Here is a 27,855-nt window from a genome sequence, read left to right as displayed (position 1 = left end):
CCTCCTAAATGAACAGCTGTGCTTGATGCCCCTCCTTCCAACTGTGACCATTTTGTCCTAGTTGTGAAAAAATGAAGCCAATTTGATTGGGGATGCAAAACAGCTCAAGTGAAAGACGCCTATTGGGGAGGATTAACCAGAGACTTTTCACTGAGTACTTGAAATGCTTGACCTGTTCTCCTCTTTGCTTCAACCCACCTTATCCCTGAAATCACAGCAGGACTCCTCACTGTGAAAAGGTTGACCTGATTCAGCATCAGTACATGCACAGGTCTTATAGAACTTATATAGAACACACAATAGACAGCCAACAAAAGTAGCCCCATTCCTTCAAATGAAGTCAATTTTTTTAAATGAAAGGCTACATCAAACACATTATAAAAAGAGTCAAAGAATAAACTAAAGCACAAGTGTGTCACACAGTGGAAGTGACACAATTACAAAAAGAGATGAATTACAGTTTGGGGGAAGTCACTGATGTGTTCCCAAGAAACACACAACAGTTATTAAGTAAGTTGTTTGTTCGTTAATAGGCTGACCTACTAAATGAAACCGGAGGCCTGCAGTTAAAAGACAACAGAGCGAGAAAACAAGGGGGGTACTGACACAGGCTGTGACGACAAAATAACCTCTGGGAGTTGCTTACCCCACATAATGGCAGGAAAATCTCTCAATGTCATAATTTCCCCCTCAGCCAGGACAGGAACTAGGTCAGACTCACCGACAGATAGACGGGCCCCAGTGGGGTTAAAACACAGGTATGAAAGGGGATATTAAGGTCCAGGAAAGGCAGGGAGGGAGAACTCATTAGCAACTTACTGCCTCCTATCAACGTGTATATGTGTGTGTGTTCTGTCCATTGATACAGCCTAAATCCAAGACTCACCGGGTCAACATCAACATACTCTTACTCTCATACAGTAGCAGGATGCGGACAGTGAAGGATAGTTGCCACTCCTGTATGCAGGGTATTGAAACAGGAGCCCTTATCAGCATCACCGGCAACATGGTGAAGTCATCTAGTGCTTTTGTGATAACATCTTTCATTAATGAACAGTGGTGGCGGCCTTTATAGCTGCAGCACAGTTACTGGCGATCACTTGGAATGAAGCCGTATGCCTGCTGATCTAATTCGGACCAAGACTATCACGTAAAGGAAGGTTACAGTTTAAAATCCCTAATTAATAAGTCTAGTTCTGTTAATAGGTTCACACACAAATGAGGTTAAGGTTTAGTCAAATGAGAATGTTATCAAGAATATTTGCCACTCGAGCTGAACGCACAGCTGATAGTAAAGTCTGGTAATATATAGAGAACGTAGCATGTTGCATTTTTACAAGCATGTTCTTTTTACCCTCACAGACAAAGGGAGGAAGTCATTTAACCAGGAACGTAATTCTGGATAAAAGCAGCATATTTAAGATGATCCTAGCTGTGGCTTTGGCATTATAAATAATTCAATGATTCCTTTGCTTACTCTCTCCATGTCCCTCCCTAGACAAACTTTGTATAATACAGTATCTGGTTTGTGTGCGTGTGTGCATGCGTGTGCGCGTGTGTGTGTGTGTGTGTGCGCGCGTGTGCGTGTGTGTGTGTGTGTGTGTGTGTTTAAGGGAGAGGGAGAAACAGAGAAGAATGTTTGCCTATAATTGCTCATTTGTGTGTGTGTGTGTTTTGCAAACAGCCACTGAAACACAAATGGTCTAAGCAGACAGGACTCAATGGCTCTCCAACAGACTGCCACTGTGGGCTGGACACTGACGTGGACACTGTGACGTGAGTCTGTTGTTTTGTTATATCACGAGAAGGAAAAAAGGAAGAAAAGTTAACTTTTCCCTTTTTCCCCTCTTCCCCTCACAGACACACACGTTGCTGTTTTGACCAACATAGTACATGTGTGGAACAGCATGTGTTCTGTAGAGTTTCCTACCTAGACTATGTAGCAACTACTTATCCAGTTCAACTGGGACTCTTTACAGTTTTTTGGGGGTTTTTTTCCAAAGAAACACACATGGGGTTTTCATGTGTAATTCTGGAGCAAAACAACAATGTTTGATGTAAGTGAAATTGTAGTCAGTGTAGTGTTACACCGTCAAACAAGTAGAGTATCATTTGTAGCAGGTAAAGCAATCCTGCAGCAGAACAGAACAAACAGCATTGGCTTCTGAATGTGGCAAAGACACTGGTGTGTTTAGACTGAGCAAATAAGAAAAGAAATATACATACTGCATTGTTACCCCTTATGTCAAAATTAACTTAACTAATTGTTCTTATGTATCCCTGTGACAAATAAGTATTTTTACAACCATAAATAGGGCTGCACGATTTGGAGAAAAAGTCATATTGCAATTATTGTGGACAATATTGCGATTGGATTTTAACGGAACAAATGGTACTATGAGTCTACAAGCTTAATTATCAAGGATTGCGCAAAATACTGACATTTTGAAATGTGTATTTCTCAACTTGAAAAAAGTTAAACAATATTTATGAAAATAACTAGTAAAACAGATGTAAAACAACAAGGAGGAGGCGGCTAGAAGCAGCAAATATTGGGACACTGGCACCGGCTCAATCTGTCTAATGCAGAGTCTCTATCCACAACCTGGAGGAGGAACTGTACATGACTGTAATTAAATAAACGGTATAATGTTTAGTTAATAGTATACTGTTGGTATAACAATAATATACTACATTCATTATAATTTCATATAATAGTATACTATTCTACCACTAGTCGAATATTTAATCCAGTTACAGCTGTTCCATTTCTGTGGGTTGTTTTTATTTATTTAATCCTAGTGCAAGCAAAAGTCTCTACATTGGTCTCGAATTTGTTAATACTATGTAACTTGTCAATAATCATATTCTTCCACATTTAATGATTTGCTGTAGCACGTCAAACTACTTTTAATGTCCCGCCCCATCCAGGCTGTGATTGGTCAGTTGATGAAAATATATAACTCATAAATAACTTTTCTCATCGCACGTAGGCTTGTCTGTTTTTAGGGGCACATGGGAGAGCCCGGTGTGGGCAGAGATAATGAGCAAACTGCAGCGCACACAGAGAAGACAGCGTCACACACCTCTTTTCGGTTTTATTAAAATCGCACCTGTTTTCGGTTATGTAAGCGCACATGACATCGCAATTGTGATTAGATTCATTTTTCAGCCCTTAAAGCATTGTAGAACTACACTTGCCATTTAGAATCAACCACTACTATTATTATTATTATTATTATTACTATTACAAAGAAGACTTATTTCTCAGTACCTATGCTATTTATTTACAGGCAATCAATAATGATCTCTTGGGATGTTATAAAATAAAATTAAGAATATTAATGTAGATGTTGTGTGTCATGTTGAATGTTTCCAGAAGTGTTGTAGTACCAGTAGTCAGAGACAATGTCTGTGCGTTTAAAAACATCCATATTTACTTCAGGGTTGGCATCATCCATCTTCCACTGCTTTCTCAGTGCAGTTTTGTCAGACTCAGACATAGAAGCACAGCTCAACACAGGGCACTTCCCTTGAAGCATGATGGATTCTTCTCCAGCAGTGAGCTGGCACAATACTCCCACAGGTGGCACAAAGTCTGTGCTTTCTGACGAACACAGAACTTTATCTTACTCCTGTAGAGGATTCTTGACTGAACTCTTACTGTGCCAAAACTTCTTCCTAGCTCAAAGGAGCATGAGAGAGGGGCAGATGTAGACCTGTACCCTATATGATAAAACAAATGTTTGCCCTCCACCAGCAGAGACAACAGTGATACCTTCACCTTTGCCATGAATACCATGAAACACAAATGGCAATGTTCGCAGCTTGGTGGGAAGCCAGAGTGGGATCATGACTTTGTAGCTTCTCTAGCAACTTTGCCTGTTCTGATGGGGGGTGGGACCACGGAGGGATAGCATCAACCTCCAAATTATACCCTATTGATAAAGATTTGTAATGGCAGCTGAAACAAATGTATATCGAGAGGAGGCATGTGGCTGGGCAATAGGGATAAAAAGAGGAAATAGTCTTGCAAACAAACTGAACATGTCACACATAGTGCATGTTAATCCACTCCGGACTGTTAGAATGATATCTTGTCAACTTGTCTTGACAACTCCACTGACAGCCATAGCGGTGGTCCCCTTTTCAATTCAGCTAGTCTAGCCTAATTAACTGCAGATTTAGCTGCTCATTTTAATGCAACATAGGGTTCTGCTGCTCCGCTTTGCAAGCTGACTTGTCATATGACCACCGGCTTACAGCTACTTTTTCTCACCACAGACAAGTCTGTCCAATGATAACAACCTAGAGAATATGGAGAACACAGAAGCCTTACTGTATGTGTGCTGTTTATGTGAATACAAAAATATAGGCCACATGATTCAAAACCCACAGGAAGGTTTTTAATGTTATTCAGACATCTTGTGTTTACTTAAGAAATATGCTCCTAGGCACTTGCCAAATGTTTAACCTGTGAATGAAGTGACCAGACTGTACATTACACGCGATGAAACCACAGAGCGCCTCACCAGGGTTCCTTCAACCAGTTACACACATGGGCACACACAGCTGCTAGAGCCATTGGAGCTTCAGACAGAGAGCAGGGGCTATTTGCAGACGGCGAGGACAAACATGCGTTTTATTTTCATTTCCACCACAAGTTCAAACAATATGCTAATGTTGGCTTTTTCCACAAGCAGGCTCCTACAATGTAATATGGCCAAAAACTACAGCACGCTTAACTGAGTCAAGATCCTCAAAAAGACTCCCAGTCAAACTGTGTTGCACCAAGAACACAGAGGGACAGAGGTAAGGGAGGGAGACAGACGGAGAAACAAGAGGCAGGTAGATAATAAAGAATCACTTTTCATTAGATTTATTTATCTCCACAGGCAGGATAGCTCTCTATGAGACCAAAGACCAAATGAAATCCAAGGTTAAGTTTCTTCTTCCACTTCTCTAATATGTTTGCATAGTGACAGCACCACAGTAACACCATTCAGTCTTAAGTGAGCTGTATTGTATCTTTCATTATCAACCAAAATATGTCCAAAGTATCAAAACCTTTCAAGAGTTGGCATCAAATTCTGGCGCAAGCTCTTGTTTATCATATATTTCACAACTTACATTTTAACTTTGTTATATAGCTGCTTGTGTTACACATTAAACGCTGATGCCTTAAGAAATTCGTCTTCACTTTGTTGTGAATGGAAAAAACCTTTTGGAATTTTTAAAACAGCAAGCTGTAGTTTTGTACAGATAGAACCAAGAAAAAGAGATCCATCTGGCAATTAAATTTCAGAGGACGTAATATTTGCAATAAATAGAGAACGATTGAAAGACAAATGAAAGAAACAAAAATGAAACTTCACCAATGAGCTGCATTTGACTGACTTTGAAAATGACATGAAGATTGATATAACTGATCAACACAATGATCCCATTAAAACAGAGATCCGATCAACATTGAATTGAAATCCAGTAAGCTGCCACAATAAAAAAAACTTTAGAAATAAATTAGACCAGCACACTAAGAATGACACTCCTTATTTCTGATTCTCAAAGAGTATCCCCAGGCCCATAAATGAACCCAGATGACTTCCTAAACAAATTGAACACAGACAAACACTACGACAGCGTCTCCTCACTTGTACTGCTGGTGATCCTTGGTGCTGCGAGTCTTTGCCATGAAGCGTTCAGCCAGCTTCTCCAGGTTTCTGGAGTATTCCATCTCAATCTCTGCCTTCTTCCTGAAGAAATCCTGGAGGTCCTGCAGCAGCTGGACCCTCATCTCTGTCTGCTGGTCCAGACATTTCTGCTGCTCCACCAACTGGGCCCGGATCTCTGATGAGATGCAGGAAGAGAACAAATATATTAGGTTGGAGTCAGAACGTGACGTCTGAGAAATTGGGTTTACATATATTCTACAAATGTAGAATATCAGAGTAATGTAAATGCACTGTATTTGCTGTTACACGCATTGAGCCATTCTCACACATTCATACACTGATGGAACAGCAAACAGCTCATGCTCAGTTTCTTGCCCAAAGACACAAAATCTTATTTAGGGGTTGTACCAGAACAGGTTACTAGGTTTAATTTTCAAAAAACACCATATTTTTTGTCATACTGCACACTCTTTTCACCCTGTGTTGAAGGCTTCGTTTTAGCTACGGAGTGATACATCTTGTCTCTATATGATTTGTTGGGAGCTGCACATGCGCAGTTCTTAGTTAAGGACTCCGAAGCAGAGAAAAGCGGTCACAGAAAAGACGGTAAACAGCTTCGATTCAGCTGTAGGCTACATGTTGCCGACCAGGTTGGCAATTTGGACTGGAGCAAGAGTTTCAGAGTGATGAGTTCTTAATCTGTAACAAAAGTATCTTTCATCCATAAAGTTTTAACTGAGCTCTGTCTCTACATCACAGTAACAACTTCATGTCCATTGACTGCTTGGAGGGTAGCTAATGTTTGGAAGAGAGAGGAGAGGTGTGCTGCAGCTCACTGTTTTTCCACCGGTGTTTTTGAGGGCGTGTCGAAGTAGTTGCTCTGCGAGCATTATGACACGTATTTTCATTGTGACGTCACAAGAAAGGGAAGGCTGGACTACAAACGAGCTGTGTTCAGGCAGTTCAGAACAGTGTTTTCTGTGGGAGATCCTGTTGGGGTGTACTTTGGGCTTTTTTACTTTGCAAACCTAGTACATGCACAAAAAAAGATATATAACTCAATAAAGAAGAGGGAAAAAGCCAAAAACCATAATGCCACCTCTTTAAGACACAAGCACACAAAGCCAGACAACCAGAGAAAAGTCACGAGATTCATTTTTAGTTTGGCCAACTCATGGACATTAATGACCTACAGATTTGGCTGTAATAAATCAGATATAACTGCAACAGTTGAAAATGTTTACCTCTTAGACCTTTAATGACAGCATTATCACAGCTCTCTTTCTGCAATTTGAAAATGACACTCTTTCAAATCTTTATTTACCATCAACTATTAAGGTGAACAACCCACATTAACAAAAAAGCATGCAAACATTATATATCTAAAATCTATTGACTCAGCAAGACGTGTAGATACAGTACAGCACATGTACACAGCCCAATGCAGCTTATTATCCCGCAGTTATGGGTCTTCTGAATGCTTGTAGAGATGTGAGTATGGTAAATCTGGTCTCAGGTGTTTCATTAAAGCTGCATATACCTCTAGAATGAATGGAAACTAAATCCCATCACACCAGAGTTACAGCACAGAGCAGGCTCTGAACACACACACACCCCATCATCAGCGCCTGTGACTGTACGCCCAAGCCACTTTAAAAAGCAGAGGGGCGACAGAAGGCCTCACTTAAACAAGTTGTATGTGCAGGTAAATTACCCTCTGAGGTCCTTTCTGAAGAATCATGTCTGTCAGAGCGCCCCTCATTTTAATTCACATCCTGGGCAAGTGGGATCTAAAACACTGACACAGACACACACAGACACACACACACAAATTGTTTCCTCCATGTGTCCTCTCTGGTCACAGCCATGTATAATGGATTTCTCCTAATGGAAGGTAGCCTGGGCCAGACATCTTGAGCAGAGGAAACGGACTAATGAGGTGATTTAGAGTCATGTGGACACCAATAGAGAGGGGCGCAGAGAGATACCTTATATTAAAAGGCAGAAAAATACCAAGGCTGCAACATGCCTTCACAAATTATACATACAGCTCACTGGACTGGGTGTCATTATAAAAAAGGTAACAGCTTGTAAGGTCTTACTGGCTGTTTCTTGGCACACTGACAAAATATTTCAATATAACAGTAATAAGTTCAGCTGAAAAAGACTATGGTAATTGTTTCAGGGTAAAGAATAATGTTCATGGTATTGTCCCCACTTAAAGTTGAGATTTTATTTATACACACACACACACACACACACACACACACACACACACCTAAATATAAGAGCAATACTCGGGTCAACAAGGTCCGCGTCAGGTGTTAGGGAACCGAGGCAACCTGATGACAAATGGGCTACTGGAACAAGACATTCATGTGCATCTATATGCAGGGGTTATATGCAGAGACTGTAGGATATATTCTTCTTCAAAACCCATCATCAACACTGACAAAGAAACAACTCCTAGCTCAGTGTTCTAACATCCGCAAACGGCAGCTCCTATCACAACTAGAGACTGATGAGTTACAACAAATATGCTACGGCAAGGGGGAGCCAGGACGACAGGTCAGCCAGATCATCACAAAGACTGGCTACGGATACCGGTTCCGAAGTGGAACAACCATCAGTCACCTCCTCTACATGGATGACATCAAGCTGTATGCCAAAAACGAGCGAGACATCGACTCACTGATCCACACTACCAGGATCTACAGCAATAACACTGGAATGTCGTTCGGACTGGACAAGTGTGGTCGCATGGTATCCAAAAGAGGGAAAATGATCAGAACCGAACCAGAAGGCCACACTGCAGATGTTCAGGGCAGCTACAGATACCGTGGTGTGCCGCAGGCTAACGGAAACCATGAAGAGGCAGCAAGAAAGTCCGCCACAGCCAGATACCTACAGAGAGTAAGGCAAGTCCTGAAAAGTCAGCTGAATGGGGAAAAACAAGATCCGAGCCCTCAACACATACAGTCATCAGATACCCCGCTGGTATAATAAACTGGCCAAAAGGAGGAGATAGAGGCTACTGACATCAAGACAAGAAAGCGCCTCACAATGTATGGAGGGTTTCACCCCAAATCCAGCACCCTGAGACACCAAGCATAGCGAGGGAGGCCAAGGGCTAGTGAGTGTCAAGATCACTGTCCAGGATGAAACTAAAGATCCATGAGTACAGTATCAGGAAGACGGCCTCCAAAGATGAAGGGCTTAGTGAATACCTCAGGCAGCAGAAACCAGAGGGTGAGGACAAGGAAAACAAAAAATCTTCATGGAGAGACAAGCCGCTGCACGGCATGTACCACAGACAGATAGAAGAAGTGGCTGATATCAAGAAATCCTACCAGTGGCTGGAAAAGGCTGGACTGAAGGACAGCTCAGAAGTACTAATCATGGCGGCACAAGAACAGGCACTCAGTACAAGACCAGGCAGGACCCCAGGTGCAGACTGTGCAAGGATGCCCCTGAGACAGTACAGCACATAACAGCAGGGTGTAAGATGCAGGCAGGAAGTGCGTACATGGAATGCCATAACCAGGTAGCTGTCATAGTGTACAGGAACATCTGCCGTGAGTATGGTTCGGAAGTCCCACGGTCAAAACGCAAGACACCTCCTAAGGTAGTTGAGAATGACCGAGCTAAGATCCTGTGGGACTTCAAGATCCAGACTGACAAACTGGTGATGGCTGACCAACCAGACATTGTGTTGATCGACAAACAGCAGAAGGCTGCAGTGATAGATGTGGCAATCCCAAGCGACAGCAACATCAAGAAGAAGAAACACGAGAAGCTTGAGAAATACCAAGGGCTGAAAGAGAAGCTAGAAAAGATGTGGAAAGTAAGAGCAACAGTGGTGCCAGTGGTAATCGGAGCACTGGGGGCCGTGACCCCCAAACTGGGAGAGTGGCTACAGCAGATTCCGGGTAAAACATCAGAGGTCTCTGTCCAGAAGAGTGCAGTCCTAGGAACAGCTGACAGACAGAGCGCACAAGTATTTGATACACTGCTGATTTTGCAGGTTTTCCTACTTACAAAACATGTAGAGGTCTGTAATTTTTATCATAGTACACTTCAACTGTGAGAGACTGAATCTAAAACAAAAATCCAGAGATCACATTGTATGATTTTTAAATAATTAATTTGCATTTTATTGCATGACATAAGTATTTGATACATCAGAAATGCACAACTTAATATTTGGTACAGAAACCTTTGTTTGCAATTACAGAGATTATACGTTTCCTGTAGTTCTTGACCAGGTTTGCACACACTGCAGCAGGGATTGGCCCACGCCTCCATCCAGATCATTCAGGTCTCGGGGCTGTCGCTGGGCAATACGGACTTTCAGCTACCTCCAAAGATTTTCTATGGGGTTCAGGTCTGGTGACTGGCTAGGCCACTCCAGGACCTTGAGATGCTTCTTAAGGAGCCACTCCTTAGTTGCCCGTGGCTGTGTGTTTCGGGCCGTTGTCATGCTGGAAGACCCAGCCATGACCCACCTTCAATGCTGTTACTGAGGAAAGGTCATCGTTGGCCAAGATCTCGCGACACATGGCCCCATCCATCCTCCCCTCAATACGGTTCAGTCATCCAGTCCCCTTTGCAGAAAAGCATCCCCAAAGAATGATGTTTCCACCTCCATGCTTCATAGATGATGATGGTGTTCTTGGGGTTGTACTCATCCTTCTTCTTCCTCCAAACATGGTGAGTGGAGTGACGGTGTAGTGTGTTACTAATGGTTTTCTTTGAGACTGTGGTCCCAGCTCTCTGTAGGTCATAGACCAGGTCCTGCCGTGTAGTTCTGGGCTGATCCCTCACCTTCCTCATGATCACTGATGCCCCACGAGGTGAGAACTTGCAAGGAGCCCCAGACCGAGGGAGATTGACCGTCATCTTGAACTTCTTCCATTTTCTAATAATTGCGCCAACAGTTGTTGCCTTCTCACCAAGCTGCTTGCCTATTGTCCTGTAGCCCATCCCAGCCTTGTGCAGGTCTACAATTTTATCCCTGATGTCCCTTACACAGCTCTCTGGTCTAGGCCATTGTGGAGAGGTTGGAGTCTGTTTGATTGAGTGTGTGGACAGGTGTCTTTTATACAGGTAACAAGTTCAAACAGGTGCAGTTAATACAGGTAATGAGTGGAGAACAGGAGGGCTTCTTAAAGAAGAACTAACAGGTCTGTGACAGCCAGAATTCTTACTGGTTGGTAGGTGATCAAATACTTATGTCATGCAATAAAATGCAAATTAATTATTTAAAAATCATACAATGTGATTTTCTGGATTTTTGTTTTAGATTCAGTCTCTCACAGTTGAAGTGTACCTATGATAAAAATTACAGACTTCTACATGCTTTGTAAATAGGAAAACCTCCAAAATCAGCAGTGTATCAAATACTCCCCACTGTAAAAAAGGTGTTTGATCCATGTTTATACAGCCACTCTTGGTTTTGTGGGAAACACTGACAGAAAAGAGTCTGCACCATAACATATAGGGTACCTGTTTTCATTAATAGAATCATATTACATGTGACTGTCCATTATTCAAAGAGATGATAGAAGGAGCTGCCAGTGGTGTGATAGTGTGTATTCATTTGGTATCCCAAAAAACACTTTGTCTGATAGTGTCAATTATTCTATAACTCAAATCAACAAGACAACAACACTTTCTGCTAGTAAACCAAAACAGATAAGGCTGATGTTGCACTCTGTGAAAGACATACTATAAACTGCAGACCTAATTAATTCTCAGCTTCTGTCTTAATCACTAGTTGCTCAGCCACCATGAGATATGCAGTACTGCTACTAGGCATCCTTACTTCCAAGTTAATCTCAACAATTTGTTTTGTTGTTCTGCAATAAAAATATATCCAGGAATACAAATGTTGACTGGAGTGCATTTTGTCATTTACTAAAATAAAAACTTTTTTTTACAAAATTAAATGCAGATTTCTGAGGCATTTTTCACTTAATCTTAAGTGAAATACCTAGTGCAGTACTGCAGTGCAGGAAAATTATAATAAAAGTATTTCTTCCTTACAGCAGGTTATGCAGTTTTGCCCAGTTTCATATTTAGGTCAGTCCTGAATAGCAGCTTTTCCACAATTACAAGCTTTCTATCAGTTTTGCATTTTGTTAGTTAAAAAGTGTGCTGTTGAGTGTTCGTCAGTCCCAGGATGGGAGGTTCGACTGACAGACAAAACTGTTGGGTTGTTTTTGTGGCCAATAGACTGTAATTTGGTCACCGACCATTTTTCCTCCTTTGATGACTGCAAGATCTGTGTCACTGCTGACACTTACTGCTTTCAACGTACACTTTCCAACTTACTGTTTTGTGGCAGTGTCTGTAATTGTGATTTACTGTGGTTATTGCAACATTAGAAATCCTTGTTCATGCAGTTGCTCTGGTAATTGTATACCTCCCTGTTTGTTAGAATATCACTCATTCTGACCACCTAATGAGCTGTAGAGTAGGAAGTATTTCTGTTTATTTTCACAAGAAATTCAGCTTTCTGGCTTCTAGTCAACGTCACTTGAACTGGGGACTAAACTAAACCAGAGCTATGGGAACCGCCTACCTGCTGCTTAATGAATACTCTCATTTATATGTAAGTAAAGTGGACTGACACAATATGTCTTTGACGAGACTCTAAGACGGCAACAAATATCTTTGCTAAAAAAAATCCCTTAGCCTTATGGCATACCATCAATACCTGAGTACATCAAGCTACTTAATAGCCAATCAACTGCTGACTCAATTAGAGAGCTTCCAGTGAAAGAGGGGTGAAATCAGCATCGGTGTGTATGTGTGAGCATGTATGGGCACGTGTCCTTAATGCAGTAATCAACTTACCAAAAGGCTCTGCTCCATTCATCAGCATTAAATCTTCCCACAATCTTGATAAATTAACAATATACAATGGGTCTATTAAAAACTGTTGATTATACTTTGCATTTCCAAGAAGAAGCTCCTTCTGTCTGGCACTCAAGGAAATAAACCACTTAGAGACCGACTAGACACAAGGGATGTGTTTCAGCAATAGTAAATCTGAACGAGTGCCTATCACTGCAGTTACACACTCAACTGAACCACAAACATCATTAACGTGGACGACTCAAAACTTTGTCAAAAACCTTGATTGAACTGGGAGACCACCAATGAGCACTAAGGAGGGGGGTGGTTTTAAATGTAACTGCGTTAAAGTCCACCAGGCCCTTCTGATGAATGGGTAAACCTTGCAATTGTTTCCATCTCCAGAGGATGTGGGGATTAAAACAAAGCTACCATGGAACTGACACAAAGAAGCGTACTGGATCATTTAACACAATTACATTCATGACTGCACAAGGAAACTCATTAAATCATTCATTTTCAGAGTCAAACATTGGCCATTGAAGCTGTAACACCAAGTTGAGGTTTGGAGGAATTAATGTTAAAACCTTACCACCTTTCGTAGGAAATTATAGGTTTGACACTTCCTGAAACTAATATACACTCAAAACAGAGTCAACCAGGCACCGTAAGACATGTACATTTGAAATTGCTTCTTTTTCTACATCAAACTGGTATTTTTCGACCCTAAATCTGTTTTTAAAACTGCTTTCTACATGCCCCATGTTAAAAAGGCTACCTTCTGTCACCTACAACTCTCTTTGTGATTGCTGAGTTTGAATTTCAATATAGTGAATCACACAACACAGCTGTTGTTGTCATTTAAATGTTGTGCTGTAGATGAATTTTAAACATAAAATAGGCTTAAATTACAGCTGCTCAGAAATGACTAATTATCTTGGATAGCATTTATGAGTCATGATCAAATCACAACGTATACTTCCAAGGTACCGAAAAATAGTGTGTAAATGAGGACAACTAAACTGGACAACTAAACTGGACAACTAAACTGTGTGACAACAATAATAGTATCAGTGAATGTTTAACTTACTGAGACCAAACAGAGTAAAGTTGGTCGTCTCTGCGGACCTACGCAAACATCGGGGCATGAAGCAAGCTGATGATTGATTCAAGTCCTTGTGGGATTCTTGTTCCGACAGAGGACAAAATAAACATAACTAGTACTTATGCAAATGTCTCAGAACAACCGCTGTGCACTTTCACCTTGGGGTTCCCAAGAGAAGCATGTTTCGGCCTTAACTCAGGCAAACAAGGCAAATTTAATTGTAAAGCACATTTTAACAACAAGGCAATTCAAAGTGCTTTACATAAAACATAAAAGCAACATAGCAAAATATAAAAATACATTACAGTGCAGTGTAAGATATTAATCAAAGGTCTTAAATTTGATTTAATTAAAAGGCAGTGGCAAATAGAAAAGTCTTCAGCCTTGATTTAAAAGAACTGACAGTTGTAGCAGATCTGCAGTTCTCAGGTTTATTTCAGATATATGGTGCATAAAAACTGAATCCTGCTTCTCCATGTTTAGTTTTGACTCTGGGGACAGAAAGTCTACCTGTCCTAGACAACCTGGCTCATTATGTAGCAGAAGATCATAAATGTATTTTGGCTAAACCATTCAGTGCTATATAAACTAAAAGCAGTATTTTACAGTTAGGTTCTTTGACAGTCGGAAAGCCAGTGTAAAGAACTCAGAACAAGAGTGATGTGATACACTTAGTGAGGTGTTTGTAAAATTAAAAAAAAAACACAGTCTAAAAAAAAAACAGTCATATAAAATGCGGTGTACGGTCTACCCATGTTAGTGTGGACATTAGCTTAGTTTATGATCTGACAATTACATAAGGGAAGTAATATAATCCCATAGGCAAATATTTCAAATGAACAACTAAGCCACTTTAGTGTTTGAAGACAGCCAAACAGGTCCCTTTGATTATACTGATGCTTCATATGAATCTCCTGATGCAGGCAACAGCTGTCTGACTGGTGTCTTTGAAAAATAACACAGCCAGCATACTGGTACACGTGTGCTCGCACTTCTTAAAAAATCCAACAATTGTAATCCAGTGTTTCTCCACAAGTTAGATCCATCTTGCTGTCATAGTGAGTCCTCTACTATTACATGATGCATTCCTGTCGTTCTTTATGGCAAACACGTGTGGAGGCCTCTGTGCAGAGGATTTGGGTATGGGGAGAGTGTGTGTGTGTGTGTGTGTGTGTGTGTGTGTTGGGGGGACATCAAAGCCCTCCCTGATCCCTCTCAAAGAGGGCTGAGGGGAGCTGAGAGCACATGTGTGCTCTGCTGAGAAATCATGTTACACGATACAGAAAGAAACAACAATGTAATGTTGTCGAAGCAAGCAATCTAGCAAGCAAACAATCTGACAGGCTTTCATAACCGTATTCAGGTACACGGTGACATGAGTAGATAGCGGCTTGCAGAATTAAAACAGAGCCTATAAAGTTGTCAGCAACAATTTCAGCTGACTGATGGACATCCAGTCACTGTGGCCCAGAATGCACATGATGTCGATCTGTAACAATGAGCGAGTGCTGTTTGGTCTTTATGGTGATCAGTTTGGACCAAAGCCCTTTTGTTTCTGAACTGGATGTTATCCAATTGCTCCTTTGGAGGCCACATCACATACTTCCCATAACCCTATTCATGGCAACAAATACGTCCAAAGTTGCAGTTCAGAATGGTTTCTGATTTGCCAGATAGGCCTGTTCTATTGTCAAAGAAACTGCCCTGTAAGCAGGCTGAGTACTGACCCCCACTGACCTCCAGAGAGAGAAACCGGGCTTCAGTAAAAACAACCCAGCCACTGTCAGAGAGCAACAGAGGTACCTTTTTTTCCCTTTCTCAATTGAACCCAACAATATGCTCTCCCATGATGCTCCTAATTAACCTCCCTATGAATCTGTCATTCAAGCATCTGTTACTTTGCTACTTGTCCAACAACATATTCCTCTGTGGGTACCAAAAAAGACTACAAACTATCAAGAAGTTTATAAAGTTTCTCCTAGCTGCTTACAGTATCCCCCCAACAGCTATCTGGGACGTACCGTACTGGATTAGTCCCAGGGCTACATTTCCACATGCAGAGTGGCTCATCAGCAGCACCTGAAATAGCAGCTGAGGCCTTAGGAGGGACGATACAGGAGGGTGGCCCAGCCCAACCATCTGCTTCAGATCTAGGGTTGTGACTAGGGGAGCTGTCCATGCCTCTTCTGGAGGCTGGATACAAGACAGGATAAATACCATCAAAGGTAATTACGAAATGGCCGATAATCTTTCAACAGAGCTCAAGCTTTCAATTACAGCTGGAGTGGGATCCCATGCAAAAAAGAGCTGAGTATCTACAGTACATCGTCTTTTGACATATTTTGAGTATTCTGTTAATCCAACAAGCCTTTACTGCCATACGTAATTACAGCAGGGCTATCATTCATGTTCTTGCGTCTTTGATAAATACATACCATATGGCAAAGAAATTATACAGAATAGTAGTTTCATCCAAGCAATTGGACTGGCACAAGATGTGCCTACAACGTTGCTAATTTCCGCTGAGCATGACTCACTATGCAGTGAGTCTGTGGTAACCAGGGATCTGTTGTTTGATTTGGTTTACATTCTAATGTCTGAACAAATTTGTGAGGAGCTTTGCAACAGACTATATACTCATTTACACTCCAGCAAGTGAAGCATTGTTCTTAATACATTAATGTGCCAGCACAAAAGAGGATCTTCGATAATCAATGCAAACCATGTGACAATGCTATGTTTCTAATTCCATGATTCTAGTGTATATTAAAGAGAAGAAACATGCAGGGATGATAGGAATGTGGGAGATATTAAGTTGGATTCATACCCATGGCAACACGTGGCACACACCTGTGAAGATGAAGCTACCAGCACAATCCACACAGTCATAGTTAGGGCTGGGCGATATGGCCAAAAAATGTTATTACGATAAAAACATTTCATAGCGTTTGATATCAATAATTATCACGATATATGTCAAATTATTATTTCTTTCAGGTTTAAAGGCAGATCTTTGCTCCTGAGTGAAAACTGAAGAAGCCAGATGGTTAATTATGTGGTTAAACTTATCTTTATGGTCAGAATGTGACAAACACTTGATGCCAAACAGAGGCAGAACATTCAAAAATATTTTTTTACTACAAATGTGATTAGTTAATCTTTTTTCAAGCCTCTTTTTTCAAGAAAATAAATATTTTAATAGAAAAATTAAGCACTAATTTGTTAATTAAAGCAAGTATTTATTGACGATATTGAACATTTATTATATTGAGAAAAATTATATTGCGATAATTATCATTATTGTTTTATTGCCCAGCCCTAGTCACAGTGTTCAAGAGATTCCCACTTATGAAAACTGATGTTTAAACCTAGATGTAAAATACACTACTGTAAGCACTTTGAACCTCTTGGCCGTAGTCTTCTCTCTTCACCTGAAGCTCTCTCTGCCTTCTCTGCCACACTGTTAACGAGAGGCAGATAGATGTGAACTCAAAGCCCGAAGGGTGACTGACTCTTTCCCAAAACTATTCCATTAGCACGCCATGGAGCGCTTTATCACCAACACATGGCTTGCCAGGCCCTGGACCAGATGGGGAGTTACTTGAGGGACTGCTACGATGAGCACTGACAAGCGTCTTGTGACCAATGGAGGGAGATAATGATTTCTTGGTAGGCTACATGTACTGTAAAAGTTGTAAAAGGTAAAGTGATTAGACTGAACAGAATCAGAGGTGCGGACAACACAACAGCTATAGAAAGTTGAAAATGAGTAATGGGCCAAGGTTCCTTTCATCAGTTCAATATATTATCCTTTGTTTTGTCATTGTATAAGTATTTTTGTTGCTTAGTGCCAATAATAACATCACAGAGTACGGTCTAGACCTGCTCTTTTATGAAAAGCGCTGTGAGATAACTGTTGTTGTGATTTGGCGCTATATAAATAAAATTGAATTGAATTGAATTAATAATACTAATAATAATAGATGTGCACACCAAGCAAAATGGTACTGCAGGAAAAGACAACAAATGTCATTTTTCAATAATTATTTTGAACATATTTTTATCACTTTTTATGAAAACTCAAACACAACATTGAGTTAAAACCCTCAGCCAATGGTGGCATGCAAGCTAACAGTATATCACTAGAATTATTGTTGGCTAGGCTATGCCCACAGGTCCCATATCATGCTTGCTGTATCATTCTCAATAGTCACCCAGATTGGAGAAGTTTCTACATTTGACATCCTGACTCATTAGGGCCAACAAGTCATTGGCCCAGAGAGTCACCAAAGATAAACTTGTAAAAAACATTGTGGAGTGACTAAAGCTATTGATAATCACATGCTATCCTTGTGAGAGAGGACTTCATTGTGCACACATCATTTCATTGGTGGGACTAAAAAAAAAAAAAATGCATCATGTGCTTGGTATGTCAGACACGGTTGGACCCTACCACCCCCTCTGCCTTACATCTGGGCACGACTGCTGGAATGTGTCACCGATTCCTGTGTGGTTTTTATCTGAGATTACAGCACCACTGAGATTAAATTACTGATATCCATGTCTCCTATTTACCAACATGTGTCATGCCTGCTCTGTGTGCAACAAAACATAAAGCAATGAAAAGCTGACAAATTCCATTTTTGGTTGAAATAAAGCTGTCAGGGACACAGTTACGCCTTCATTAATAGGTCTGTCTGTCTGAAGTAATACAGACTTGCCAACACGGCTGAACGGATTCTCTCCAATCACACAGGGCAGAGCCAAACTACACACAGCATCTTGCCAGCTTTACTAAAGCATTTTATCTCAAAATATTACAGAACTGGCAATGTGGGCCCAATTACAACATCTGACTGACATGCTAGCAGCTTCCAAAACCACAGAGAGAGTTCCTGTGATCCAGAGAATAGCTGTTAAATCAGAGTGGAAAAGAGCCTGGCCCATAATCCTCTTCTTCTTTCAAAGACTGAGCTGAACAAACGTCCTTTGAGACATTTTATGATCCAAAAGGAGTAGGCATAATACCCATGTGAAGTGACTTACAAGAGGTGTGTTTTACAGCTGCTTATCTGCACGGGCAACTTTGTTTGCTAGCCGCCGCCACATCATCCATACTGCTGAGGAGATGAAGACTACGAGCTGTTATTAGTTCACACAAATGGTGATTTCCGGACACGGACACGGACACGGACACACACACACACACACACACACACACAGGAAATGCAGCAGTGGCTGTGATTCGAGTTCTTGTGTTTTCTCTCAGGCCCAAGAGCTTTGTGGGCGGCAGACCCAGAGAGCTCAGGTTCCTTCCTGCGCTCTGGTTTTTATAGTCTGATTCAGAAACAGCTCAGCCATGGCAGCTAACTTTGCTTACTGTTCAAAGAGAATACACTCCAGCAGTCAAAAACAGATGTTAGACTAGATGATTCTAACTGAGCAAAATAAATGGTCTATGTCAGTCCTATTAAACAAGGTAATACATAAATGTGTAATTGTGAAATGTCATAATCTCTGCCAGTTAGCTTCAGCTCTGCCAAATGGCATGTGAGCCAAGAAGCCACGGTTGCTAAGGCAACACCCACCACAGACGAAAGATTTGTAGCGAGCAGGACAGAGATCAATCACTGCAGACATTACGGTGGCCTGTGAGGACCATGGTTTTGATCCAAACAAAATAAGAGCGCGAGGAGCTGAACGCTGGGAGAAGCAAGCACACTTTAGAGACAGAGCTATTTGTTCAGCTGCTGGTTAACATCTAGACACTCTGTTTGATCTGGGACACCAGTCTGGTGTGTGGTTGGCTCGTCAGATGGACCGGCCGAGATTTGTGTGGATGGATGTGTGTTTGTGTGTGTCTGTTTGAGCGCGTTTAGGTTTGTTTCTGTGTGTGAGTGCGTATGCAACGCATGTTTACGTTAAAGGAACACTTCACCTGTAGGCTTAGAGGCGACCCTAGAAAGTTTGTAGGTTTATCCGTCCCTAAGAGCCGAAACTACAGTCGGTTTGGATTCACAGGAGTAACAATATAGTGCCAAAAAAAGCGCCTACAAAAAAAAGCATCAGTGTCTCAAAACATCCACAAAATCATCTCACATCAGTATAATCTACTTCTCCACGTTTCATCTATATGTTGAATATGTTCCCAACACTCCACAACACTAGTTTCTTCACAACAAAACCAAATACATCCTTGCAGTTAGCGAGCCAGTTAGCTTGGTTGCTAACAGGAGTTCTCACAGTTTGTTCCAAAAACATATTTATATCATCGACTCTTGTCTTTTGACTGTCTGTAAACCAATCCTATTTGGTGGAGCAGTTTACACTCTGACGGAGGAGGTTAATAAATAAAAGTGCATGGTGCAACACATCTGATAAGCTACAATGGCTTCTTCTATTTTGGACTCTCTCCGTCCTCGGAGGTCAGCACTGCCAAGATTGCTTGCTTTTTGGTCAATGCTTGTCACCAAAGTTGAATTAAACATGAGAAATGTGTGCAAATATACTTCACGCACACGGGAATCCACTGATCACAGATATTTGCAAAATGCTGCCATGATCAATGCAGTTTTAAAACACTGTTGTGAAAAGGCTTTTATACAGCAGAAGCTGTGTGAAAAGATTTCATGGACAATTTGCTTCTCTTTTTTTGCTGTAACTCTGGGTCACCAGAGGAATCCTTTTGTAATAGCTGTGAATCAAAGCAGACCACAGCTGCAGGCTTCTGCAAAAGCAGCAAGCTATAAACTTTTCAGAGACACCTTTCAAGCCTGAAGGGAGTGAGAACTTGATACTCAAAAAATAGATTTTCGAACGAGTATCCCAAACAGAATGAGGGACAAAATGATAGATGCTGCTTCACTTTAATGAGTCATGCTGATGAACATAAGAATATGGACGAGTAATGCTAAGGACAGGAAGCAGTTACATCTGTGTGGCTTAACATCAGAGAAAAGGGAAATGTGAGAAATACATTGATCTCTTTCAGTCTTCTTGGCCAGGCCTCACCCACTTTTCTCATTCATCTCTAGACCATACCCAGCTGCTCTGTCCGCTGCCCTAAAGGGTGCTTGTGTGTGAAAAGAGATAATTTGTATATTGAAAACTAGCCCGGGCAAAGGCTTTCAGCTTGTTTTAAGTTAAAGGCCAGTCTGTACACTGGAGTTTAGAAAACTACACTGGACATACAGCATGTACACCTCTGATGTCCTGACTTGTTCTATTTTTCCAAATGAAAAATGACACCTCACCTTGTTTGGGGATATTAGCGATGGCAGAGATAAAGGGGCTAAAGCTCATATGTCATGGCAGCTAGTCAGCCTCTCATTCTCAACAAAGCTAACCTCAGGCATAAGACTTGGCTGGGCAGGCCTATAGCGCTTAACCGTTGGGATGTTTGTTTGGGGTAACAATACTATGAAAATGCCGCGGTAGGACAGCTGAAGAGATAAATGCCTTTAAGAAGGGTGCCACAAGAGAAACATCTGGAACAGAGGCATGCAAGCTTTCATCTACAGGAATCTTTTCTTCTACTTGCAGTAAACAAGTGGAAAAATTAAGCATACTGGCAGAGACTTGAATAATATGAACTCTGAAAGACAAACCTAAGGAATGGCAGGGCAGTTATGTGGCCTGCGGTGATAAGCGTTTAAAGGAGGGGTTGTTTCCAAGACTGGATATAGTCCCTCCTCATGGGCCCCAAGGAGGCGGGAAGAAGAGAATAAACGAACAGTCACACAATGTGGCTCCTCACCCACGCACCTGCGTACACTCTCTACACACACCCACACACCAGGTAGAGGGGGGAGTGTGTGTACCTGTATGGGGATTGACTGCATTATATTGCAGGTATGCAGACCAGACATATCTAGTGGTGGAGATGAATCATTTGGACAGCTCTGACACCAACAAGCCCTCTGCCCTCAGTTCCTGACGCTCCCACGTATCTCCTGACCTCTGCTCTCCACTCGTCTCCCTCCACTGCACACTGGACAGTTTGGTGTCAGGTTTGTCAATGGCATTCAAAGCTGCCAAGGTCTGCCCTCCAATTCTGCTGCTTATTTTTGTCTGCATGCGTGACTGTAAGTCAGTTTGTAGGTGTCTGTACAGTGTGTTTACCTGCAATGAATTCAGATAAAATGAGATGAGGTGAGATGCATACTCCAGCCACCACTAATTATTTGGATTATTGCTTTATCCATTTAAGTTTTTTGATTAAGCTACAAATTGTGTCTATACAATAGACGCCCCAGATACAAAACGGAGAAAAGCCACAAAAGCAGCAAATCCTCCTATTTGAGAAGCTGAAAGCAGTGAATGTTTGGCAATTTTGTTTAAGTAATTACTTATATATAATAAATCCATTACCAAACTGTTAGTTATTTTTGTTAATAAAATCACCATTTTGTCACAGAAAATGTAGCTAATGATTTCAGTCTGTGTTTAAACATTAACAACCACATGCAAAAACGAAAAATACTTTTAGAAGAATTTTTGGACTTTAATAGGGAATTTTATTCCACAAAAAAGCAAATCTGGATGGCTTGATGCTTTTATATATCCCTGATTTTATGAATGTTTGTCTTCGCACTGTCAGCCTGTTTGCTTACCTGCCTCTATTGTGTATCCATCTGTTTATCTCTATCCAGACAATCTACATAGCTGACTTCATATGCCATCTGTCTGTCTCTGTCCAGCTGTCTATTCACCCTATGTGTTTGTACATCTGCCTTCCTTCAAAGTGTGTGTACCTCTATTTTAAAAAGGCCTGCTCTTTTGTCTGTCTTCCCACGCAGCAGCGTGGAGACACCAGAGCTGGGCAGGGACACCAGGACCCATGGCCCAGAGCCAGCTGGAGCCGCTGCCAGCTTGTGTTGACAATGAGTTCCACACAGTCGGGACACTGTGGCACCATGGGTCAGAAGGAAAGTATAGGTGGGAAGAAGGGACGACTGTACACAGATACAGGTGTCACTGACAAAGCTAGACCACCCAGGCAACAACCAAAAAACAAGAATGTACTTGGTAACTCAATCAAGAAGTCAGATCATAAACTTCTTAATTTGATGTTGCATGCTTTCCATTTTGTTGCACAACATACAGGCATAACCATGTTTTTACAGCGTATGTGTGTGTGACAGACAAATTTTACTGAACAATTATGTTGAAATGTCGGCAGTGGGGACGTATTTAAAATTTTCCGAGAAAGACGCAAAAATCACCGTTTGCAGACACTGTTGAACTGCTGAATTGTCTCCTAGCATCTGTTGCTGGCTTCTTAGAAAAGGCAACAATTGTCTGACCCGCTTTGACTGTTTCTGAGAAGGTGATTAAGCTAGCCGCACCAAAATTTGGAGTGCACATGTATTCAAGCCTTTATGGTAACTGAAAACGGACCAGTGCGAGCTGACACCATGTGTAAATGTGTAAATGGACACATGTAATTTACTTTAGTCTCTCCAAATCATGTGGGAAACACTGAGTAAAAAGCACATTTTGACAATTTAATTTATGCAATGGTAAAAAAAAAAAAAGCTAAATAAATGGAAAAAGGGTGAATGTACTTTTTCGGTGTTCGGCAAATTTTTTCATTAAATTTCAACTTCGGCCAAGAATTTTCATTTCGGTGCATCCCTATCAGAAAAGTTGAGGTCCTTAATGCAATCTTAGTGGATAGTTCTCTTAAATAAATTATACATATTACCGCAGCAGACAAAGGGAAAACACCTAAGGGCTATTTTTCCCCCCATTCTCCTTCATATGCTCAAATGTTTCATCTTTCAGAATTAATGAAAACAAATACCAGCAAAAAGATCACCCCACGATTAACTTAATCCATCTTTTAATGACTCCAAGAAAAGATCAGTAGATGAAGGGAGGCTGTGAACTTCAAAAATATGTTAATGCAGGAGCAGGTTCAAATCTGGCTTTAAGAACACAAACACCACAAGACAGCAATAAAGTAATGAACAAGCTCCTAGTGGTTTACGCTTTAATCAAGGTTTGTCCTGCAGTCACAGCCTGCATTATCACTGTCTCAGACAGGGGTCATCTGGATGAAAACAGTATTTCCAAATGGTTCCAGTCTAGTGCTGAAATTCCATATTCTCCCTTTTCAACATACCTGACTGCATCAGAGCTCTGCAACAGAGCATCAAATACAGATCTACAACTGACAATACATACTAGTAAGAGCAGCAATAAATACTAGTAAGAGCTCATAGCTCATATCACATCAATGGGGTAAATACCTAGGGAAGGAAGTAAGTTAACAAAAAAAGTGTAATCAATACAAGATAATTGTAAGGGGATAGAAGAAGAAGAGCACAGGACGTACATGTTAGAGGTTAGGAGTTTGAGGTGTTATAATAGGAAGTGTTCTCAGAAGAGATGAGTACTCAAGAACTTCTTGAAGTTAGAGAGGGACGCCCCTGCTCTGATGGCATGTGATAGCCAGAACTGGGATTGCTTTGTGTAAAGGTGATTTCTTCCATATTTATAAACACAAAGTTAATATAAATATAATAGAATAAATAGAAATAAATAAAATGTGATAACAAGGCTACAAATTAAAAAATAATCTGCACAGCAGTGCTTTCAGCTAAATGCTAACGTTTCCAAGCTAAGATGCTCACAACGACAACGCTAACATTCATAATTTTAGCAGGTATAATGTCTACAATGTTTTAGAGCTGCAGCAATCTGAAAATTGCTTTTAACAATCAAACATTTGATTTTTCGTTTTCAAGACAAAAACGCCAAAGACTTGTGGGAGGATCGCTGAACTTAACTACAATTCATCCTGAGAGTAACATGAGTGCCTCTATCAATAGTTATTGAAACGTTTCACAAATGTCAACATCATGGTTATGCAAGAAGAAATGTCAGAGGATCACCAATGTCATCAGGATACACGGTCTTGGGACCACGAATGTCTGTACCAAATGTTGCTCCAAATCTAACCTGCAGAATTTGAGATATTTCATAAGTTAAAGGGGCTATATGTAAGTTTTTGATTTTAATAAATCTAATTTTCATTGCCTTATTGTCAATGGGCTCAAAATTCACTTAGAAATGAAGCACACGCCTGTTTTTTTCCATTGTTTGCATCAGCCACTATTCTGCTTTTAATGTGGGGACTCCGGGTCGGATTCAGCCCTGTGTGCACTCCCGAGCCTCTCTTATACTACCACGTAAGGATACAAAACAACAATAAAGGTTTATGTGCTAAAGCCCATCAGACCAAACAGGTTCAGATGATGTCGAGTAAGAACAAAGTGAGCATTACTAAAGCTGGAGAATCATAGAGAAAGTAACATTAGCTTGTCGGCTAACGCAGAGCAGTTGCTAATGTTATCCAGTGCAAAGTTATATCGCTTTCCACATTAATTTACCAACTAACGTGACCCATGTTACTATCCTGTGTACCACTGTTGATTTAGCCTGCAAGAAAGGATGTAACGGCAGCCCGCTAATACGACAGTAGCTCGGACCTGCCGCTGTTTTCTTCGTAACGTTCAGTTTATGTTTATTGTGGTTTTACCGATACTCAGGTACACAGAACCCCACGTCTCAGTAACTAACGTGCCCCACATAATATAAAACAGTGCAACAAAACTGTCACAACAACACAGAGGAAGAGCCATCCACTAACATTACAGTTAAGTTACTTACTGCGTTCTAACTGTTATAAAGTGTGACACAATCTCATTATAATATCCATTCCAGTTCACTAATCGTTTCATTATCATCCAATACATGTAATTGTGCTGACATTGCTGAGCCTCCGGTGACAGATAACGTTAGTAATGATGGTTAATGTTACTGCAAGTGTTCACACACAATGTGAGAAGGCGATTTTAACGCGATAACATGAATAAACACAACTCACCATTTCTACAGCTGTATGAACCCAAAGTAAACATTTTGCTGTGATTAAATAGCAATAAACGGATTAAACTGATGCTGAAATAACTACAACATGATACAGATTTGTTACATACATACATACTTGGTCACAGTAAAGTACAATGATAGCTGGAATAAAGTTACAGACACATGTTTTCTGAACTCATCAGGTAGTTCAACCTCCTCGCTTTCTTTTCTCCAAGTAATGTTCAGTTTTGTCCAGTTTTTATATAAATATGAAGTCGTAGTCCGACAGAGCTAACAACGCTAACAACACTGGAACCGGATGTGCACGGAAGCTAGCTGCTGAGAAGCTCCAGTGAAGATAAATCAACATTGTAATCCCAAAAACTTAAGTAAAAAGCTAATTTAATAAAAGCAGTTTACTCCGAGCTCCTCCCACGAGTAAACGGCATAGTTGTTATAGCATAATCCAGTCCGACTAAGGGTGTTTATTTGTCGAAAGGATGCAGCACTGCTCCCTGCTCCTCTCCCCCAAGTTTAGCAGCTCTCAGTCGGCCAGCATATTTTCAATCATCCGCTCTGCCTGACCCTCTCCACACAACGCTCTGAAGCCGTCGGTGACGTACGGACAATCTCAACACTGATATGCTATCGCGACTCAGCGTCATGCGACTTTCTCGCTTGAGTTGAAAGTATTCAACTGCTAGTTGCTGCTGCACTGCTAGTGGCCAATGGAAACTCCATAATGCCCCTTTAAAGCTTTCACCTGCTGGTGGCACTACATTAAATGTCTGGGGATCACCAAGTTCATCAGGATTCACTCTCTGGGCATCATGGATCTCTGTACCAAATTTCATGGCAATCGATCAAATATAATATGTTATGTGTGGACCAAAGTGGTGAACAGACAGGCAGAGTGTCCGACCGACACTGCAATCCCTAGAGCCAAAAAAAGAGCTTATAAAAAAAGTATACTTCTGAATTAGTCCACAGTGTAACTTTACTTCAATGTCCTGAAAACAAAATGCTAACATATGGAAAAGATTTCTTTTGAAAGGTCGCAAGTCCACAACAGTCAATGTTTGTGAATGAAAAGTAAATAACTGTCAAATAAAAAGGTGTATGTGGTTATTTTCCTACTGTAGGGAGGGAAAAGATTTATATACGCTGATATGTTGTTTGATTCCTCCTCACTTCTCTCTGTGGTTGGGTCAGTGATTGATGACACTCTTCAGGAGAGCAATGTTCAGCCAGCACATGTGTGCCAGAGGGGGAAAGAGCGGCGGCCAGCCTCAAACTTGCACAGCGGAGTACATTAGGGCCAACATCAGAGGGGCGCACAAATGCCCAGAATTCAGAGCACAGTCTTTGATATGGGATGGTGGGATCGCGGAGGAACAACCCTACTATCCAAGACCAGGCCTGTAATTCCAGAGGCAAGGGCATGTGCTGCAAGGTCGCTGGGGAGAAAGAGGGAGTAAGAGATGCAGAAAGAGAAGGCAGAAATGGTACGAGGCCAGTTATTAGTTGAAGCAGTGTTGAGGACTGAGGGCTCTAGTAAATTTTCAGACAAAAAGGAACTGAGTTGCGTAGTTTGTTATGGAGGCTAAAGGCTGTACATTTTGCTGACAAGTGAAATGTTACAGAAAGATTTACTCTAAGGTGACTTCTTCCATATTTATTTTAAATAAACTTATATAAACTACAGCTGGTCCAGGACAGAGGAATGTGAAGGCATTTTCAAAGGCACTTTATTGTTTTTGTACAGATGAGACAGTCTGTACACCAACAATATAAGTAGACAATGAAAACATCTCTGCATAATGTTCCAGTCTGACAGAAAGTTTCATTGGTGGGAAAGAGTTCGACAGAAAGTTAGGAGGACAGCAGATGTCGATGTTCATGTCCGAACAAACAGTGGGGTGTTTTCTCAATTGTGCACAAATGATTTCATCCGTTGCTCTCTTTTAGCTAATCTGTAAATCTGAGGATTTCTTTAGAAGACTTTATGCACCCTCTTTTCCTCATCTTGCTTATCTCCCCCTTTCAAACAAGAGTTTTTGAAAGAATGTCGCTAAATTCAATTTAAAAGGTGTATTTTTTAAATAAAATACAAAGATGGACTTCAGTCTACTATTCAGATCTTCATGGGAGAAATTTAAGAGAAAAGGATGCATTCAGAGTCAAAAAAAAGATGGATAATGTGTCTTATCTGCGAAGGAGCAGCTGGCGAAGACAAAGCTGAAAGTTTGTGCTATGATGCACGCTCTCTGCACACACCATGCACAGACACTCATGCTAATTCAGCCTTCTCTAAAAATACTTTTACAAACCCCACTGTGTCTA

The 27,855-nt window shown here is 41.0% G+C and overlaps 1 protein-coding gene and 1 long non-coding RNA gene across 14 annotated transcripts in view; one reads left to right on the top strand and one right to left on the bottom strand.

Moving 5' to 3' along the window:
• The window catches only part of LOC123961265, a 31,774-nt gene extending 9,228 nt beyond the window's left edge, over window positions 1-22,546 (top strand). Inside the window, exons 2-4 of the long non-coding RNA XR_006822698.1 lie at window positions 1,685-1,776; window positions 21,487-21,644; window positions 22,434-22,546. This is a non-coding gene — a long non-coding RNA (uncharacterized LOC123961265). The remainder of the gene's footprint in view (window positions 1-1,684; window positions 1,777-21,486; window positions 21,645-22,433) is intronic.
• The window catches only part of srgap1a (SLIT-ROBO Rho GTPase activating protein 1a), a 96,500-nt gene that overhangs the window by 52,597 nt on the left and 16,048 nt on the right, over window positions 1-27,855 (bottom strand). For all 13 annotated transcript variants that reach the window (XR_006822694.1, XR_006822695.1, XR_006822696.1 and 10 more), the window contains exon 2: window positions 5,652-5,847. Coding sequence is in view for 9 of the 13 variants with exons in the window: in XM_046036493.1 (XP_045892449.1) it covers window positions 5,652-5,847 (196 nt within the window). In the remaining 4 variants the exon portion in view is untranslated. The remainder of the gene's footprint in view (window positions 1-5,651; window positions 5,848-27,855) is intronic.

Source organism: Micropterus dolomieu, linkage group LG22 (genome assembly GCF_021292245.1).
Source record: "Micropterus dolomieu isolate WLL.071019.BEF.003 ecotype Adirondacks linkage group LG22, ASM2129224v1, whole genome shotgun sequence".
NCBI classification, from domain to species: Eukaryota; Metazoa; Chordata; class Actinopteri; order Centrarchiformes; family Centrarchidae; genus Micropterus; species Micropterus dolomieu.
This window is presented reverse-complemented; position numbering and strand designations above follow the sequence as displayed.